The sequence below is a fragment of the Polyodon spathula genome, chromosome 21, assembly GCF_017654505.1.
Source record: "Polyodon spathula isolate WHYD16114869_AA chromosome 21, ASM1765450v1, whole genome shotgun sequence".
NCBI classification, from domain to species: domain Eukaryota; kingdom Metazoa; phylum Chordata; class Actinopteri; order Acipenseriformes; family Polyodontidae; genus Polyodon; species Polyodon spathula.
This window is the reverse complement of record NC_054554.1, coordinates 28930796-28952299: the sequence shown is the minus strand read 5'-3', so window position 1 is coordinate 28952299 and position 21504 is coordinate 28930796. Positions and strand designations below refer to the sequence as shown.

The 21504-nt window shown below is 41.3% G+C and overlaps 1 protein-coding gene across 1 annotated transcript in view; it reads right to left on the bottom strand.

The window, feature by feature from the left end:
- Nucleotides 1-21504, bottom strand: part of LOC121296436 (syntaxin-binding protein 4-like) — a 43759-nt gene that overhangs the window by 12833 nt on the left and 9422 nt on the right. The window contains exons 9-20 of the mRNA XM_041222007.1: nucleotides 19872-19978; nucleotides 18690-18879; nucleotides 18254-18332; nucleotides 14405-14499; nucleotides 13171-13267; nucleotides 12595-12719; nucleotides 11281-11370; nucleotides 10676-10741; nucleotides 5893-6069; nucleotides 4949-5065; nucleotides 4418-4455; nucleotides 1338-1486 (exon numbers count right to left, since the gene is read on the bottom strand). Of these exons, the coding sequence (XP_041077941.1) occupies nucleotides 1338-1486; nucleotides 4418-4455; nucleotides 4949-5065; nucleotides 5893-6069; nucleotides 10676-10741; nucleotides 11281-11370; nucleotides 12595-12719; nucleotides 13171-13267; nucleotides 14405-14499; nucleotides 18254-18332; nucleotides 18690-18879; nucleotides 19872-19978 (1330 nt within the window). The remainder of the gene's footprint in view (nucleotides 1-1337; nucleotides 1487-4417; nucleotides 4456-4948; nucleotides 5066-5892; nucleotides 6070-10675; nucleotides 10742-11280; nucleotides 11371-12594; nucleotides 12720-13170; nucleotides 13268-14404; nucleotides 14500-18253; nucleotides 18333-18689; nucleotides 18880-19871; nucleotides 19979-21504) is intronic.

Here is a 21504-nt window from a genome sequence, read left to right as displayed (position 1 = left end):
TCCCACAAATGAGGACAGTGGCACTTATTGTTAACGATGTTCTGAGCTCTACTGTTCAGCGCTACCAGAGGAATGAGGATACATTATAATGAAAAAGCGCTGTGTCAGTATTTTGTCTTCAAAATAAATAAAATATAGTAACAAAGAAAGAGAACATAAAATATAAACATATAGGGCTGACCTGAACCTCTCAGCGGGGTTGGAAACGTGAAGCCCATCTCAATTAACTGTCGCAGAAAGCAGTGGCTTGTTAGGTCCGTGTGGAAATGAACAGCGGAGGGATCATATTTCATTCATTTATTTATTTTCCAAACCATTAGCTCTTGTAAAGCTGAACAGGTAAAATTCATAAATAAATGAAATACAGCTCTGTTGAAGTAATTTACAACGTTTTTTCAACCCCTTTTTCGTGCTCTTACTCTTCCTTCTCCTCTCATAGAAACGTTTGACTATAACTACTACTAATGATGATGATGACGATTTGATTAACCTCAGCAAAGCACGAGATGAACAGCAATGGTAACACAATGGATTTGCAACAGTCGCTGCACAGTGGTGCTGATTCAGTCCTTACCCAATAGTATATTGGAATAATTTGTATCGTTTCATTCTTTTTTAACCTCTGCATAATTCTCTGTGTCGTTTAAGATAACGTTTCCAAGATCTAGGACCTGTTAAATGAACTTGTCTTTCTTCCTGTACAATAAATGCACATAAATGAATAAATCAATAAATCAATCAATAAATACCTGGCGCTTTGCGGCAATTTTTATTGTGAAAGGCGCGATAATAATAATAATAATCTTTATTTTTAATATTTAATTATTATTGAAATAAATAAATACATAAATAAAAATAAGCCGTTTGGATTTCAGTAAGTCTTAGTAAACCTATTGCTTACTTTACTAAAATGAAGCTTTTATTCAGAAGTGCGAGTGCTGGACCAAGTCAAGAATTTATTTACTTTCTTTCAGTATCGCTTCACATTCAAGGAAAGATTGGGACCACAGTTACAGCATAAACAGCACTTAGCAACAGTACACAGCAGCCAAGAGTTACAAAGGAAATAAAAACGGAACAGGATTTATTTATTTTTTTGTTCAATAATAATAATAATAATAATATACACCCAACTGGGAATAATAAGGTTGTAGTTCCATCAAGGGTTTCTGAAGAGATAAATCACGAGAGCACTATAAATCACAAGTAATTTATCAATGTCACCAGCAACCTGAAATAAAAATGACAGCCTTGTTTGAAGAGTTGGATGCACGCTGTTCCTGTTCAAATAAAGTGTATTTATTGTGCATGCAGTACGAACCGTAAAAATCACTTACAATCTACTTCAAGAATGGATCGAACAGATCTGCTAAGATCTTTGGCTTCTTGAGCGAGGGCTGCGGCGGTTCGTGGTCCCTTCCTTCCAATCCTGCTCGCGATCGCTTGAGAAGAGGAAGTCAAGCCAAGCTTCCGATCCCCTGGAGAACTGAAAAATAACAACCATTTTAAATCATTGCCTGATTCTTTTATTTTGCTTTAAAGCAAGCGTGTCTGGGCATAGCAGAATATTACACAATGTATTGATTGATATTGTGCTTTCTGACAGTGTATGCCATTTCATGATGGGAAACAGCATTAGCACAAGAATTCAAATCACTGCACTGCAGGGTTACCAAAGATCTGGAGTCCTGCGTGGGGTGTACCATTATAAATTAGCAGGTTTTTTTTTTGTGGATTTTCTGGTATATACTATGCATTTACAATACATTCTAATATGATTTTTACCATACCTTTCTGCGCTATACAATGCTAACCTGTGCTATGCTATGCTTGCACTGTGCTTCCAGTCCAAGTGTTTAGTTCTGCGTTATATACTGTTTAATTGAACCAATTCAAGCTCTATTGTGGCTCTGAAAGCAGTTTAATAAACTGGAGTAAAACAGCCTGCTGTCCATCAGTGCTTCTGTATTGTTTAAAATGTTCAGTGAAGGGACAGAACTGAGTCACAGCCTCCCTGCACCTCAATAAACTATTTTAAGAAAGATGCAAGAAAGGAAGCCTGCAGTGATGACTGACCCTTAACCGTACTTAAAATTCAAAACTGCCAATCTTATTGCTGTGTTCCTATCCACCTACGCAAAAAAGTTTTTTTTTTATTTCCCTGGAGGGCAAAGCAATATATCAGCACACATTCCTGGCATCTCAGAATGTAGAATATTGTGAGAACAAGCACCAAAATGTTTTCTGGGAATGAATCTGTATTTCGCATATTAATATGTTTACCGGTCACAGTAAAAGTAAAATGAGTCCTTCAGGTACCAAGGATGAATATTTATAAATGGCTCCCTTCTCCAAATTTAATTGAACGTATTTATTTACTCATTCTTTAAACAGGAATAACCCCATTGAGACAGAGGCCTCATTTGCAACAGTGTCCCAGCAAGATGACGAGAAACAGAGGAGTCATTTCACATCATGACTGTAAAAGACAATCTCATCAAACAATCAATCTGGGATCAGAAACACTTACACTTCCATCATTCTCATTAAAGCGCATGTAGACTCATGTGCTCTTCATTTAGCCGAGACATTTGGATTGTTTATCTGATGAGTTACCATATAAATATCATCGAGGCCTGGATGTCTGCCAAATTTCTTCAGCTCAACACTAACAAATCTGAACTTCTTCTAGTAGGATCGAAAACTCAACTCAAGAGTCTCAATATTGCTTCCTTGAACCTTGGAAACTGTCTGCTGCTGCCATCCCCCACGGTATGAAGCCTTGGTGTACTTCTGGATAGTAACCTCTCCTTTGATGCCCAAATCTCCTCTGTAGTCAAATCCTCCTTCTACCACCTCCGAAACATCTCAAAGGTCCATCCCTACCTTTCCCTCCTGGATGCAGAGATACTCTGTCATGCATTCATCTCCTCTGGACTGGACTGGACTCGACTACTGCAACTTCCATCACGCGCCATAAACCGATTGCAGCTGGTTCAAAATGCTGCTGCTAGGATCCTTACCAGATGTAAAAAACATGATCACATTATCCCCTGTCTTGCCCAGCTGCACTGGCTACCTGTAAAGTTCAGGATTACTTTCAAAATTCTCCTGCTTGCCTACAAGGCCCTCCATCACAGAGGTCCAGAGTATCTCTCCACCCTGCTGACCTGCTATGTCCCTGCCTGCAAGCTGAGCTCCTCTGACTCTGGCTTGCTTGTTATACCCAAGCAAACGTGCACTCAGAGAGGGCTCTTTTAGCTTCATGGCCCCGACTCTCTGGAACTCTCTCCCAGCTTGAGTGCATGCAGCTCCCACAGTCGCTCGCTTCAAATCAACTCTCAAGACCCGCTTGTTCTCTCTTGCTTTCAATGCTCTCTAAGCCTGGTATCTGTTATTGGCTGTTGTGTAAATTGCTATTTCAGGTTTTTCACTCCATCTTATTGGTATGATCCTGTATGACACGCGCATCCACAATGTTTAGAACTCACATCCTAGCCTTGTATTTAGTGTAATATGCCTGTATTTCACTGCGATGGTGGTCCACTATGAAAGGCGCTGTATAAAATAGATTGATTGATTGATATACTTGATCCAGACTATTCCATGCCATAGGTGGCGCTATGACTTAATGCTGATTGACCAACACAGGACTTTCTCCAAGGCACTTGATAAGTAAGTGCATGACTAAAATGCACCAAAGAGACTCTCACACACACACACAAACACACACACACACACACACACACACACACACACACTTAGAGATGTTGGAACTAACTTTGCCTAGCTTGTTGCAATTTCCTTTATAGCTTTAAATTGCCTTTCTTTGACCAATCGCAGTGGTTAGCTGGAGCGACTCGTACTGAAATAAAAGCCTCATCACAGAGCGCTGGTGAATGAATGGGTCTGTAAAGCAGCAGGGGTTATCATTAGGAAATGTAGCACCAGAGACGAGTGGATCATCCAGGCACTTACTATGTGCAAGGATGGGGGTGCAGGAGTGGCTAATTGGAGCTCGTTAAAATCACTGCCAGGTACTGTACTTGAGATGTGACACCGTAAACAAGGAATGTGCTTTAATATTGCTGTAAATGAGAACAACTCTCAATGAAGACGTCAGCAAACCTCCTTATCGTACTGAGGTCCTGCAGCAGTAAGTTTTAACCCTCTAGTCTCACAGTTAAAAGTAAATTGCACTGCCTTAAATCAGGGGTGTCCAATCACAGTCCTGGAGGGCCATTCTACTACAGGGTTAACAGCTAAAATTACCTCAGGGTCTGGGTGGAGGTTTCACTGGTTCAATTAAACAACTTACAACAGAGCTGGAACAAAGACCAGGAGTGGAAGGGTTAACTGGCCACTCTGACCTAAATCTTCCAGTTCTTACTATATGATTGCATTTCTTCTTTCTTACCTAAAACTTGGGTTCTCGGCAAGAACATCATGCACAACCTGTAATAATGAACACAAAAAATAACATACCTAATTAACAGATAAATCATATTGAAAAAAATACAATTAGAAAAGAAACGCAAACAAAAGAACAGAAAGCTGTAACAAATGTTTAACGTTAGGCAATTACAGTATACAGGTACATAAAAACAAATAAGAAATCCCCTTTCATTTCTTTGAGCTATCCCATAGGTCACAATTGAACTGATATACTCAGTCCAGAGCTCTTCACACACCAGAGAAGCACCAGACAACGCCACACAGCACCCCTGACTGAGTGGCAGAGGGAGTTCCTCACATCAGATCTCACTGGGGGAGCTATGTGGGAATTGAGGTGGGGGTGGGTGGGTCTTGAACAGATTGCACCATGTCTGCCTGGTGCAAATACCCTGAGCACCAAGCGTGCAAATACACTGATGCACATCGAATCGAAGGGGTTTTGCTCTGGTTCTTTGTGTGTGTTTGCAGCCTCTAAATCCGCAAGTTAAAATACCTCCACAAACTGCAGCAGCTTCTCTGTGGACACCTCGAATCCTTTCTTGGCGCCCTCTGATTTGCGGAGCTGACATTCCAGCACAGCAACCCTCTTTTTCAGATCTTGCACCCCGTCCTGTAAGGAAGAGCATCATGGAATTTAAAGCGAGCCTTCTTCACAGCTTTTGCAACAAGCCGTTCGCTTCACCACTGACTTCACTTTCAGCTCCCCCCTTTCTGAGGACCCAGAGAGAATTTCAATAATAAACTGCCATTTACAATAATGCTACACTGAAAGGCTTCAGGAGCTGTAGAGAGAATGTATTTACAGGTATTCATAAAACGGGTGTGCAGGGATCTGTCTGAACCAGAGATGCATCAAACAACGCTATTCAGAACCTTACAGCACTGTCGCAGTAATGTTCAGTCCAGCATGCATTGATTCATTTGCAGAAGAAAGACTTAATTAAACTAAAAAGTCTGCATCAAGCAGCAGCTTACACTTAGTTTATTCTAGTTTTAGCTTGTTAATTATTATTATTAAAGAATCAATGCATTCAACTCCTAGTTTTCTGTAAGTGACAGGAAGAGTCTCAGGAATAAAACCCTTTGATATGGCCCCTATGTTACAAAATAAAATATTTTAAAAAAGTATGGCAATGCTTAACATCAGAAAAGTAAAGAAGATTTGTTACAAAACAATTTATAACTCTTTATGCTCCAATGACCTATATAAAGTTGCCAGCCAATTTTTTTAAAATGTAACCCTAAAAATAAACTGCCTAAATAGACGTCATAACGATCACATTAAACCTTCTGTGCACATCATGCCAGTTACTGAATAAATACAAAGCAAACAGTGACCTACTTTTGTTGGGAACAGGATAGAGGTAAAACATGGAGCGGATCGCGTGACGGCAGCAGGGAGCTGCTATGTTAACTAAAAGAACTGTGGTCACGTACTTTGGTCATGCTGGGTTGATCAGTGCGTGGAGCCTTCAGTTCGGCTATCTCAGCCTCCAGGAGGCGAATGACCTCCTCGTAGTCCATTTCCATGCCCCGGGCCTGCTTCTGTGTAGCCTCTGCCAGATGGATCCGGCTCCGCAAAGCCCTGGTTTCCTCCACTGCAGCCTTCGCCTCCTGCAATGCAATTAAATCCCTTTAGCTGAAGCAAAGCAGGAGTGCCAAGCTCCCAGTGCACCTCAGACATTACAAGGAAATCGGGTTAAACAAATTGATTAAAATGTGCAACAACTACATGTGTGTCAGCACTGGTTTAATTGTTTTTTTTTATATATCCCCGTCGGTCACAATTTTTCAATTACATTTTTTATGGAGTTCGACAAGCTGCCCTGCCATAACTTGAAAAAAGAAGCGTATATGCATGATAAAACAGATACATACTTAGGAAACGGAACACGGTACCATTGTGCACACAGTGACTGAATGAGGATACACTGAAATTAAAAGGGTAGATTATTTGCAAGTAACATTAGTACAAGGGCCGACATGTGCCGTGCAGCTATGTGTGCGACATGCAACTTAAAAACAAAAAACAAAGCTGTTACGAGAAGCAAACTAAAAACAGTTATACGACACTGACTGAAAGCACCGAGTGCAATAAGCAGCTTCCTGCCAGTTTTGCAATATCTATGTTTGGAGACCCAGAACTCCGTCTGTATGAGTTTCGCTCCACTGTGGACTGGGAGGCCAGAGTTCTGAACCCCAGGCTTGCTTGGATTCATTTAGCTGTGAGCCAAGAGAAATACAGTATGTGCTTCAGAGCTGACTGGCCATCAACTCAGCAGGACAGACACTCTACTTCACCTGCTGTTACCAAGGGAACCAGATGTAACCGCTTGCACTCTTACTGTAAGCCAATTAGGACTTGGCACCTCTGCAATAACTGGTGCCTACAGAGCCTGTGCGAGTGTGCTGTTGGCATGGAGGTGCTTGTGTGGGGGCGGGAAGACAGAACAGTGCATTGAAACCGCTTTCTATTATCAAAGCGGAAAAAAGAACCTGTGCTGAAAGTGGTTGCTAGAAAGGGTTCAAGCAAGCGAAAAAAGGCTGAGAGAGAAACGCGCTAGAAAGGGTTCAAGCAAGCGAAGAAAGGCTGAGAGAGAAACGCGCTAGAAAGGGTTCAAGCAAGCGAAGAAAGGCTGAGAGAGAAACGCGCTAGAAAGGGTTCAAGCAAGCGAAGAAAGGCTGAGAGAGAAACGCGCTAGAAAGGGTTCAAGCAAGCGAAGAAAGGCTGAGAGAGAAACGCGCTAGAAAGGGTTCAAGCAAGCGAAGAAAGGCTGAGAGAGAAACGCGCTAGAAAGGGTTCAAGCAAGCGAAGAAAGGCTGAGAGAGAAACGCGCTAGAAAGGGTTCAAGCAAGCGAAGAAAGGCTGAGAGAGAAACGCGCTAGAAAGGGTTCAAGCAAGCGAAGAAAGGCTGAGAGAGAAACGCGCTAGAAAGGGTTCAAGCAAGCGAAGAAAGGCTGAGAGAGAAACGCGCTAGAAAGGGTTCAAGCAAGCGAAAAAAGGCTGAGAGAGAAACGCGCTAGAAAGGGTTCAAGCAAGCGAAGAAAGGCTGAGAGAGAAACGCGCTAGAAAGGGTTCAAGCAAGCGAAGAAAGGCTGAGAGAGAAACGCGCTAGAAAGGGTTCAAGCAAGCGAAGAAAGGCTGAGAGAGAAACGCGCTAGAAAGGGTTCAAGCAAGCGAAGAAAGGCTGAGAGAGAAACGCGCTAGAAAGGGTTCAAGCAAGCGAAAAAATGCTGAGAGAGAAACGTGCATAAAAGCATGAAGCAAATTGTAATAGAAATGCAAACAGTCCTTTGACAAAGGGTCCCAATTAGTCCAGCAGTCAGAGTTCAAATGAACAGATAATAAAGAAACAAGTTAAGTCATTAGTTGGTTACTTGAAGGATAATTAGTCATCCCCGTCAGACAGCACGAAAAAAAAAAAAGAGCAGTCCAGAGCAGAGCGGTCACAGCCTTTACAAATCTGCATTACAAAACTACTTCTAAAAGGAAACCGAATGTATCCCAGGCATCATGTCTGCTTTTTATTTCTTAGTAAATTGACAATAATTATTATTCTTGAAAAGGGCTTAAAATCAGCTAGTTAGAGAACATACATACAGGCAATCTTGTAAGACCACCCCCTGCATGACCATGTGTTCATCAATACCACTTGGAAAGAGCCCTGTACACTCTCTTAATATAATTGATTTATTAAACTAAAAAGAACCGCAGAAATGCCAATCCCAGGGCTGCTGTTCACAAGCTCCCCCCCCATGCTGACAACGGTGACAAATTACCAAACCTAACCTATAGCAAAGCACTTTGGCTAAAGTGTGACAAAATGACCTGTAGTGTTGCCCTTGCATTCGGATGGGGGGGTCATTTGGTCAGTTTTACTGATCGCTGCAATAGACTGCCATCCAATTCAGCGGAAACTGAACTGCTCCACACGGCACTGCTTTGAAAAGCATTCAGCGCCTGTGGTATGATCAGGTCAGCTTTGTGCATTGTGAACGGTGCACTCTCATTACGTTTCTTGACCTGCTTCGGCTTTATCATCGTAATGAACAAACGAAGAAGAAAAACAACGTTCAATGCGCCATGCCACCATTGCAGAAGCAAAACATGAATGATTACAATCCCCGTGGCTGCAGGCTAACTGCATTCTGGTTTTTAGAAAGTGTTTTGTTGCATCCTGTCTTGTCAGAACCCCAGAATTACAACGTGCCCTACATATTGAAGATCTGGTAAAAGACCATTGAAAAAAAAAAAAAAAAAAACACAACATTATACATCGTCTTATGTAACCCATGCCCATTTTCAGACAATCCACTTTTGCAAAACCTTAACAACATCCACTACTGTTTCCATGTGTCCGCATTGCGAGTGCTTTAGAGAACAGGATTCTTACAGGGTTTGGGTCTTTGTTATGCCCTTACTGTCTCATAGTGAACAAGGTAACTGCGCAGATTCTCAACAATACTGTACACTCTGAGCCTTCATTTCAAATGGGATTGTTCTTCTGTCCACCCATTGGTTTGTATAACTTGAGTTGTTTTTTTAAATGCAAGTGAATTTAAAAAAAATAAAAAAAAATCGGGTGAATGGCACACAAGTGTGTGCTGCATATGACAGGCTTTTTCAATGCATTAAAATACCATTATGCGAGTCTAACTTTTGTGAAAACGGCATACTTTGCATTTGCCTGCGTGGGCGAAGCAGTACGACCCCCCCCCCCCCCCCCCCCCCAAAATACAAAAAAGTGTATATAGCGTCTCGCTTTGTTTCAATTTGACAAATTTGTCAACACTGCTCTGTTTTAAAGATCGCTCATCTCCAGCACAATTATTCAGAGAAAGTGGATTCGTAACTAAATCGACTGCGGGGTTTCCCTTGTCTGGTGAAATAAATAAATATAGAAATAGAAAATGAAATTCTAAACACTGAAATGTATTATTTTTCTCAATAACAGCCTGCGAAATTCAGTGCTTACCCGGCTTATTAACGCCCCGCCTCTGCTCACGAATGATTGGCCAGCTGTCAGATCTTTCTCTTTCCTATTGGCTACTCACTCGCCTTCAATTTTCATGCAAATACCGTGAACGGCCTCTGTTTGCTTATGATTGGATGGCTGCGTAAAAACTGGCAGATATTTGACTCTCCTATTGGTTTACACTTACTGTCAGTAACCTGCACTTCAAACAGATACAGTTTATATCCCACCCAGCTAACTTGTGATTGGGCTACCGCAGAGACAATGCTGATATTCAATTGGTTGATCGTATCGCAAAAGCCATTCAAGGAAAAAATAAATCTAAACCACAGCGTCTAATCGCTAATCACATGAGAAGCAAGCTATTCAGAACACAACGCAGGGAATGCTCCTTGAATGCTTGGTTCTGCATGCTGCTACACAGTAGATGTGTATGATAATGATCGCTCAGGTAGCTAGTTTCCTGCTTCTCCACACTGGAACCCTCAGGAAACCTCAATTTAACACAGAATCTATCCATTTCTTTTTTCAAACTAACTCTAAGCCTTAGCCTTCAGGACACCAACACAGAAAACCTTTAACCCTTTCTTTCTGTTTGACTGATGCCATGGGAATATAAAGAAGACAGTGCCCTCGAGTGGTAGAAAACAGTAATGCTAAACAAGGCTGTTTAGACAAATCTTTCTGCTCAGCTTTCAGTGGATTCAAACCATGTGCTGTTCATATGAGCAGCCTGTGGCCTGTGCTTGTCATGTTTGCAGCAACAGTCTTTTGGTGGCAGGCAGCAAACACAGTGGACTGACACATAAGCCACTCTGTACCTTGTGGTTCATCACCAAGCCTTCCAGACATGAGCTTAAACACTGTACCACACTGTACCGCACAGCCATAAGGGCTGGGATTTACTGCTGTGTTCTGAAAATCCGCGGGGCTGGAACAATCGATCTAAACAGAGGCTGGTCTGAATTCAAATCACGGAGATCAATCGTGCTTTTTGTTCCTAGGTTAGGAAAATCAAAGCGCAATTAATCTCCATCTATAAAGAGATTAAACAGGAGGGTGGGTCCTTATTAAGGTTGAAAGTATGGTGGTAGCATGCCGAGCCTAGTCTGGAATTAGTGATAGAGTTTGGGTTAGGGTTAGGGTAGAAACGCTGCTCTGTACTTTCTGTTAAATAGTCTTCTAACCACCAACTATAAAGCATCCCACGTATGATAAATGACATTGAAAAACAAAGGTCTTACTTGTTTTACTTTTTTAAGCTCCTCTTGCAATTGTGCACAAAGGCCTTCAGATTCAGCAAGCTGACCCTACGGAGAAAAGACTGTTACTGTCAAAAGTATAGATTTAGGAGGATAGCAAACATGTTTGTTTTTAAAATACAATGGGTTAAAATCCATATATCTATATCTATCTATCTATCTATATCTATATATATATATATATATATATATATATATATATATATAGAGAGAGAGAGAGAGAGAGAGAGAGAGAGAGAGAGAGAGAGAGAGAGAGAGAGAGAGAGAGCATGCTACTTTCACCACTTTCCCACAAGTAATATAATTGCTGTGAAGGAGCTTGGCATACAGCATTAAAAAAAATGGTATCAAACAGTTTCTGCTTTTCATCAGCCCATAAACTGTTTTCTCGCCTCTGCAAAGAGCCACTTCATTCTGATATATTTCAGGTTCCTTGAAGGCAAATTGTTTTTAAAAATGCTATAGCTCAGGGTTAATGGAGCACAAGACAGACTTTTAATCTTAAACGGGCAACAGGCTATGCTGCAAAGCATAACACACATGTCCATCTCCATGAAAGCCAGTGCTTTGTTCTGATGTGGCATTACCTGTAGTCTCCTTGCTTCTCTTAAAGCCTCAAACCGATCCCTTTTGAGTCTCTCCATCTCATCCAGTTCCTCGGAATCAGAAGCAGTGAGCTGTTACAAAAGCATACCTTAATTTAAAGCTCCAGAACTAACAAAGTACATATTTTTAATGACATTGGTCTGTACGCTATATCTATTTATCTATCTATTGTAGTTTTGATTTGTTGCAAACACAAAATCAAACCACTAACTAAAAATCTTGGAAAATTGTCAAAACAGTTAAACTAGTGGTTGTCTAATGTAATTGATGAGTTTAATAGGGCACACATGCAATTGACAAAAGTAAGAGAAAAGGTAATTAAGCTTCTTAAACAACTTTAGCAGATCCAAAAGGGTCATGTGTCGAGCTGTGGAGCCCCTCCCAGCAGTATTTAAAGAATAAGTTACATTTAAAAACCTAAAGCCCGTTTCAGAGCTCTAGTGCGCCGACAGTGTCAGCATTATTGAACGCACTGCCAAACAGGTAACACAACAAGAACGATCCATAACGTGGTACGGAACTGAAAAGCCAGAGCACTTGTTCTGTTCTATCACTCTTCCTGCAGTGATTTAGAGGACTTTGTGCATGTAAAAAGGTGTCAGGATGTTAACAATGAAGAGAGAAATGACCGGTACATTATTTAAAGAGTTGCAGCAGCACGCGGGGACGTGCAACGATATATTTTTCGGGACCCCGCTACTTACTCTTCAAGGTACCTTGTCAGGTATTAGAACCACAGACACACAGCAGAAACCTTGTCTGGTTCAAAGTGAGACTTTCTGTTTGCTGTACTTGTACTGATGGCTTCCCATTCCTCTGCTAAATTCACACATTGAATGCAACCCTTGGTACCTTCCATACCATTTAAAAGCAGTTCTCAGCTCAACTTTTACACAATGCATCTTGAGTACTGCCAGACAGTTAGGATAGAAAAAGAACAGCAATACTTGTCCAATGTAAAAAGATATTTAAATGCATCTTGTTTCCCCTGCTCTCTCTTCGTGGTCAGAAGCAATTCTGTACTGCATAGCAATGTGAACGTGTCAGTTAGTGCCTGGCAGCTGTCAATAACACTTTGTTGAAACAGCATCAAATATAAACACAATTATAGTGTTAAACGCTGTCATTTCATTGATGGAAAAACTTTAAAACAAAATATAAACTTGGTTCTGTTTTTATTTCTTCGTCATCTCCCCGTCATCACAAACACATTGATGGTGTATAGCTGCCTGTATAATGACTCCTCGGAGCTGTCTGATCAGCCCGTCTGTAACAGCACTGAAGGCATGCTGTACCTGTGGTTGGTGTGTCGGCTCTAGAAGGTTCGTAAGATCAGTCACTGCGAATCTCATCATTCCCTGGCCAATCCCAGTGTCATCCAACTGCAACCGGAAAAGGTCTCGGACGACTTGCACAAATTCTGCCAGTGAAAAAGCAGTATGTTTGTTAGTTAATTAATATCATTTTTAAAACACCCATATTGACCAGAATACCAACTAAACAAATGTATTTTTTTTTTTAATGAAATCAGCAGTTCAAATGCAAGTCTATTGTATGGACTCCACATATGTATGAACTATTAATTACAGTTTGGGTGCACACAAAAAAGTTGAAATTATTAAAAAATCTTTCATTTCAGGATGTTTCAGACAAAAGCCCTTCTAAATATGACAAGACCAATGACTACACATGACTCCTATCTCACCCGGGGGACTGTGATGCCATCGTCCAAACTTTGACAAGATATGATGATGCATATTAAAAGCAAGCTATAATTGAAGCAAATTGCAAAAGCGAGTTCATTATAAAACAGAGATAAGGTCCTGGGCCTCCCGGTGGCACACTCCTGTACTAATAAGGATCTCCCTCACCTCCATAGGCCACTGTCCCTTTGGAATCGATCTGGAGCTGCTCCCTCAGTGCCCGCTCCTGCTCCTCTGTAGGTCTTATCCCAAGGTATCCCAGCGCCTGGAAATAACGCAAAATAAATCCGTGCCTACAACCTTGCTCCAAAAAATAAAGCCAATTTGTCATGCAAGCAAAACGTTCTGGGTTGCAAAAGACTGAGAGAAAATGTGCCAATCTTCGCTGGTTTTCGCACGCAGTGCAATTGCTGTTTAGCAGATTTCCCTACAGTGAGTGTAGCTCAGGTACATTAGATTAGAGCCAGCTCTGTGCTGTACGCTGCACAGAGCAGAAATGTGTAGCGACATGCTAAAGGTAAGAGTATCTGTTTTGAAAATTGATTTTCAGCCATGTGAATCTGAGTTTCAGTCCAGGCTTAGGCTGCACCAAACCTCACTGTGCAGATCATAACCGATTGCCTGATTAAACCTTTACCACATGAACACCATGCAATAATAGCTTATCGATCAGCCCATCTAATAAAAGGCAGAACAGTCAAATATCATTATGTGAGGTTCAATAAGCAAGCTTGATGATTACACTCATAGAGGTCATGCATATTCTTATCTATAGAAAAAGGTAGGTAATGAACTTGTGTAGCCAGATGTGGCTGTTGTACAGAACACATAGCTCTTTATGGAACCTAAACAAGGGTTCTATAGAATTCCTATGTAGTTGGGAATAATAATAAATTGCTTCCGATTCTATGGAAATGTTCAAAGCGCGTGTCGTTTTCATCAGCACCATAAACCAGTGAGCCTGCAATCCTAATTGGGGCTGCCCGAGTCCCAGTTCAAATCATTTTGATCTTGTCTTGCTGCAAATGGAAACGAACAGAAAGGATTCCAACTTGGGCACAGTTGCTGATGGATACTTCACTCACATACTGGCCTTTTAAAAGTATAACGTATCAAAATCAACTTTTACTCAGGGGTAGACTAGAAACCTATTCCTTGGAGTTGTATATAGATTGTATATAGATTAGCAAGCCAGTCTTTAAGTGTATATAAGGGTCACAGAATCTGATGGATTACATTTTAATTCTGCTGCTATCCTAACAGCCACTTTAGAGAAGTACCAAGTAATAAGAAACGTGCTAAAAGACCACTGTTTTTCTGTTTTATACTGGTGTAGGGGGGCTGCAGGGATAACTACAATATGAGAAAGTGAGCAGAAGACAGCAATGAGCAGTGGCCTGACCTGCTGCAGTCTGTCCAGCTTCAATCGAATCGTGGAATTGAGGGAAATCTTTCTTCCTTTGGGTGTGTAGCCTTCCATGGGACTGGGAGAGACGGCTGGAACGACACAGAATCAACCGTCACTTAGAGACAAGAACACTCTCAGCATGCAGGATCACAAACAGGTGAGAAAAAAATGAGCCGAGCTGTGAGTGAAAGCAAGAAACTCCTCATACAAGCAAATGAATCATACAAAGATCTGCCAGCACCCCTTTCGATTCATGAGATTTGCTCTAGGTGTAAATAATAAATTAACAAACAGATAACATTTCTGGGAATTGTAGAAGCCATGTGCATCGCACCCAATCATCCAATAGCATGCTCCTGCATTAGCTGCTATTATTCGATTTCAGATTAAAAAAAAAAAAATTCCGAATGCATACAAATGCCATTTCTTTTATATGACTTATTTAAAAAAAAATTGTTGTACAGACTGGGGGGAGTGGAAAGAAGACACATCCTAACGCCTAGGAAAATGAGCTCTGTAAAAAGAAAGAACAAGTAGTTCACAGGTCCAGGCAGTACAGAGACTGACATGCATTCAACAGCAGAGAACCAACAGGCAATGCAAAATGAAGGGAAACGATTAAGTCGAAACGAATTTTCAGATAGCCACCTGCTAATATGATATATACTGAGCATCAAACGAAACGTATCACTTATATTTAGATAAAATTCACTAGATGTCATCAAAAAATGACAAAGCAGGTGCAGTGACTTTCTATTGTGCTGACTAACAATTAACATCACGAAGATGCTGCAGAATGATCTGTCGATCTTGGGCAGGTGTTGTGACTCTTGGTCTCACAGTTCGTGGCCTGTCATTGACAGAGTCTGTCTGGTTATACCGTCTCGCCAGGTTTGAAATTGCTGGCTGTGAGCACCCAAGACGGCGAGCCACAGTACGCTGCCCCAGTCCAGCCTCCAGCATGATGATTGCATGTCTCTTGACAGATGTGGCACATTGTTTTTTTTTTTTTCTGTGATTTTCTTTATTGCTTTTATTCAAGCTTGCAATTCAACAGCTGAAATCGCTCCCTATCCAGATTCCAATCAACTGCCTCGCTAATTAGGTGATTAAGTGCTTCAGTCAGTCACTCAAGTGTGTCATGGTCAAGGATGAATGATCAAGTGATTAAAAAGAAACCAAAAACATTGTCAATGTCCATCATTTATATACCTTATTTTATGTGTTACCTAATAAATGTGTTATAATAGTGAAAAGTTTCTTTTGATGCTCGGTATAGGTTTTAGAAAAAAAAAAAAAAAAAAAGCCCAGCAACAACATGAGTAAGAAATGACATGGCAGTGTAAAAGCAGATGGCTGTGTTCTGGTTCCTGCAGCTGCACTCAGATAAGCAGCTCTGACACCTACGTTGCCCTTTGTTCTCCTTTCCTCGTCTGCGCTGTTTTCATTACCCTGTTCTTCTGCTTAATGATCAGCTCATGACTGTTAGCGTACTGCTAGGGCACTTCTACCACTAGAAAACGTGTTTCTGTGAACAACAAAACGACGACGTCTGTTCCAACAAGCGGCCTGATTTCTTTCAGCCGTTAATATCCCAGTAGTCATAGCAACCCAAACAGATTCACATGCTTTCAGCATCTCTGTGTCTCTAATACCTTTCCTCTGGGGATAGCGCTCCCAGAAGAAAGAAAAAGAGCGCCCACATTTATCAAATGAAAAGAAAAGGCAGAGGCTGACAAACATATATATATATATATATATATATCTCAGGACTGTCATGACTGATAAGTTACTTGAATGCAGAAACAAGTGTTTTTGTACATGCAACTATCTAGTCTCTGATACAGGTGTTTTTACACAATTGAACCTGGCTCCCTGGATTAAGGGGCAATTTTTCACCTTGCCCTTTCCAAACTAAAACCAAACTTCTGTGTTTTTAATAAATATATAAACACATTAAAAATACAGTGTTAAATACAAGCTTCCAGCAAGCACAAAAGACTCCCATCTCCTATCGATCTATTTACAGAAATAAATCAAACGTAACACAGCCATTTACACACAGAGCTAAAAGACTTAAAGGGGCCAGGCACAGTCTCCTCGAAACTGGCACAACACAAGTTTGTTTCTTGAGCTCTCTGAACCCTCGCTCCCTCTCAGTGGTACAGTGTGTGTTTACCAGCTCCCCTGGGATCTCCCTCCCAAAGCACAGAGCAGGAAGGAATGCTTCATCTAATTCAGGGCACTGCCAGGCAGGGTACAAGACTCCCCCATCCTCCCTCCAGCATAAATACTGCAAAGCTGTGAGGTCCACGCAGACAAGCTTGAAAAAAAAAATTCAGAGAGGGGTCAAGAAGATCGCATCTCAGTTTTGATTCCTGAGAATTAAAAGCAGCTTCTGATCCAAAGCGATTTCAATACAGTCCCCCCAATCATCACCACCACACACACTTATCACAACAATGCTACACTCCAGCTAGGGAAAGCTGGCTCTAATGGGAATGCAGAAACGCAGGGAAAACTATCATTTAATTTCAATTCATTGATCTACCTTATAGTGTTCTGTAGTATTCCAAGATAGGAAAACACAACACAATGACACAACTTTCCAAACCAAGAGCTTTACTACCATCGAAACACAATGCGTGTTACATCCTCCAGCCCCACTGAAATACAGCTGCTTGCCTGCAGACCCCATTCACATTTAAAAACTGAAGGAGGGAGTAGGCGCCTAAAGGCAAAACACATTCAAGAGTATTTCAAACTTCAGAGTGAATGACCTGAATAATGATCTACACAAAATGACAGGAATTAGAGCAGAGATTGATTTTCAGATGAATGACGGGCACAGTGAATTTATTGAGCCCTTTTATGTGAGATGCATCGTCTCACAGCCCTTTGCTTTGCTGCACTGTCTGATATAAAGAATAACCGCAGGCAGAATGCATGGCCACTGTGCAGGGAAAGGGTGACTTTGCTCGTCTAGCAAGGAACATACCTGACCTCCAACATCCAAGGATATACCATTGACATTATCAAACAATGACCCTGAACATCTTTCTCATGTGGTGTGAGCTTTATGGAGGATAGTACTCATAGCCATGCAAAGCTGGCTGACTCCCCCGCCAACCGCCCCCCCCCCCCAAATGTTTCCCAAGATTCCGAGTAAAAAAAACACACTCTAGAAATCCCACATAGGTAGTGGACTGTATTGAAGACATAAAATCATATGTACAATGTTAAGAAATTAGCAGGATTTGCCAAAACGATCTTGCTAGATGAATTTCTCCGTGGACTGTAGCTACACACACGTTTTCATTTCCACATGCCAAACCTGGGTGCACAGTAACCATAGCAACTTCTCCTAGCATCATTTCAGAATAAATCTCTTCTGTGGGCCTCACTGAGCCTACTGATTCCTGTAGCTGCTCACTGGTTTTGTAAACAGACCCCTCTTTTGTATGCTTTGAGCTGAGAGCTGTGAGCCCACCACAATACTTGAAGAACATTTGAACATATTGTCAGTTTTCCGACTGATGACGCCCACATTTTTGAATAAATAATTGTTAACTTTTATTTTTCCTCAGCACCTGCCATATTCATAAATACACTGTGCTAGAGTACCATCCAGTGTTTGGCACTTGGAATCAGCACTAGCCTTCATCCCCGAGGCCTGGGTCAAATCCTGCTCAAGGGAAATGTTTAGGGGTCTCTTTTCAGCTTCGGTGGACAGGGGCAGGTTCGGACTGAGGTGCACTGACAGTTTTGATTCAGCCAGTACAACTGTGAACCACCTTTCCTCAGTGCTAATAACTGGCATTTCTTTTTAAAAGAACAAATTACCAGAGCCGGGTTCCTCTGGGAGAGTGCGGTCTGGCGAGAGCACAGGAGACTGGTCTCTTCTCTTAGGAGCCGCACGGATCTGAAACAATGAATCAAACAACATCTCTCAACATATCTCTTTTTCTTTGTCACCTTTCACATTCAATTTGTAATGTTAGGACTGTGTCAGGACTTCATGAGTTCCAATGTGTCACACAATCTCTGAAGCACGCAAGCGTCACTACAAACACATTTAAGAAAAAAAGAAATTAAAAAAAATCTCCCAAGTAAGTTTACTTTCTTTTTTTTTTAACACTGTTTCAGTAGCACTCGCATTAAAAGACCTCACACATGCAGTACAACAAGGCCTCCCCAGTACAGCGTTACAATGAGGGGGCTCCGTTCTGCAGGGACGTCTCCGCACTTCCACAGGGGCCCGGTGCACCTGCTGTCTTACTTGGCTGAGTTTCACTGAAGGCAGGGTTTCGCTTCCCGTGTTGGGGGTGGATGACATCTTTGGAATGAGGTTCCCCGGGGGAGAGTGGAGACCCAGTCCCGTGGGTCTCAGTAGATTCCCATTCCCTTTAGCCTGGAGGCCACACCCGGAGCTTCTCCTAATGAACGCGATTTCCACCGTCGGATCTGGTCTGAATTTAAAACAAAGCGTCATTAGTTTGCGACTTCCTTAATACTACCTAGATAAATAGACAGATCCAAGACTCACTCATTGTTTGATTGCTGAAGCCTATGCATTAATATTGACAGGCTTGACAATGAACTGGACCAAGTGCATTTGGGCTCAGTGCAAAACTAACATTTCAGCTGCACCAGCAAGCTACCAGGGCATGCAAACAACTGCTATAAAGATAAAACATGGAAAGGATCTGCCTCAACTTGTTGCACTGTTTGCCAATGTAGGTCTTTAGGAAAACTAAAAACTATTAAAAAAAATAATAATAATTTTAATTATCCTTGCTGTAAACTGATATGGTAACAGAAAAGTTTTGCTCAGAAAAAGTTTAACGGGTTTAGAAGAGAATAACAAGACCTTCTGTATACAGCAGATGGTAATGCTAATACACACAATCTGTTGTGTAGGAGACAGCGAATCTGCTACAGGACAGCAGTTGGAGACTTTGTATTTTTCGAGAGTAGTTTATTTTTCACATCCTCTTAACTTGTTTTAGTGATCCGGACCTCGTCACGCCAAAGCCTTTGTTATTCACACAGTAGCAATGTGTCAGAGGAGGATGGTATGCCAGATGAAAAGCAGCACAGAGATTGTGGTTAACTTTAGTGACTCTGCTTGCAGCATGTGCAATGCTCATTCCACACACTTGGGGGGGGATCTCCATGAACCTCAGGTCTAAAGCTTTGTGCACAGAAATGTAAAGCAGATGACCACTGTGGAGCCAGACTGTTGCAGGGTCTTCTGTGTCTGGAATGTTTAATTTCCTGAAGACTGGATCATCTCTTTTCATCTCAAACTTACTGAGGCTGCCAAGGAGCTGTCTATTATTGCAAGCAAATAACTGGAGCTGAACAGAAAAATACAGAGAAAAAACCAGGAGGTCTATAGAACTGGTCTAAACTATAGTGGATCTCACAACAAAAATGAAGAAAATGCCATGCCACATACCTGAGTTTCGTCTGGGTTAATATACTGTTTGCCTCTTCATATGTAATGCCAATGAAGGACTCCTTATTTACAGATACAATCTGATCCCCAGGCCTAAGCCGACCATCCTAATGGAGAATTAAATAAAGGTATTAAAAAAATATTATAATCATTATACAACTTGCTAATATGAAAAGGTGCAATTATAATATACAATTATTCCTTAAGAGTCCTCTAACGTTATTGATACGAGTCTTATATATATAGTATCAATGGATATAGAGCTGAGTGCAGAGTTTAATATTTTAAGAGACACTGCCCTCTTGTGTTACAAAAAAACAATTGCAACCAAAAACAAAATGCAATATATTTGCAGCAGGTTGCAGGATTACTTTGTAACATTTTAAATTATCCATAAATTCAAAATGTTCAGAATTGGAATGACTTAGTTTCTTCTAACGTTTTATTTTAAGATGCAGTAAATACACCCTGGGCACCAGGTATATAACTGCCTGTAGAGTATTAACACATGCACTATTTGGTATAAAATTTAGCCAAGTACCAATTCAAATGTTATTACGCTAACTACTAGAGCTGCACAAAGCGATTACTTGCACGCACTGACTGTTTCATTCTGAAGGTTTTTTAACTGGAGTGGTAAATGAACTCAATCAATGCCACTGACCCACACCTGGGTGTCAGAACCTGCTTGCTGGGCACCGCTCAATCTGAATAATCGGATCGTTGTTTCTGCAGCTCGACTAACCACAGATAAGCCAGGCAAAGGGGCAGAGCTCATGTGCCAGTACTACAGTAAAACCTACAAACGTACTTATGTGGTTCCTAAAGAGCTGTCTCTTAAAACAAAGAGCTGCCCTTTGTGTGTATAATTAGCTGCCCAAACAGGAACTCTGCTAGTTTCACCTCTGGCAATGGTTTGACTCTTAAATGAAAAGCAACCCTCATCTAGTCTTAAACAATCATAACATCACCATTCTGTGCAGCAGGTATAAAGACTGCACAGAGAAAGTGGGTATAAGATATGCATTTCAGCTCCCACTGTAATTTAACACAGTTAGAAAAGTCTCAGCACACTCCATACAGCTTCTGTGAAAGGTATTGTGAGATACCCATAGAGGTACACGGCTTTTACACAACACCTTGTCATACACAGCATCAGAAAGGCTAACATGAGACATTTTCTTCTAGCATTTCCAGGTGCTTTCGAAAACAGAAGCGGAAAAAAAGCCTGCTATCAGTTCCATCACACTCTAAGTGACAGAATGACTTGTCAGTTTATTCTGATTCTAATGACAGCTCTGTATTATTTGTTCCACCTCTAAGAGACTTGGTCAGACAGAGAGATAAAAATAGATCGAACAAGAGAGAGAGACATTACACCAACACATTTAATATAAATGAAGTGATGGAGGATGCCACAAAACTAGTTAAACAGGAATCAAGACAGTGTTACACAACCGCACCTCTGAGCTACTGCAAAAGGTTACCAATATTCTCTGTCTGTAGAGGTTATTTTTGAACACGTTCTCAACCCCAGTACATTTTACCCCCCCCCCCCCAACCGAACACTAATCTGAATCCCTTTAAATCAAAACTGTCCAGTTACCAGTATTGCATTCTGTGTTGAAGGCGT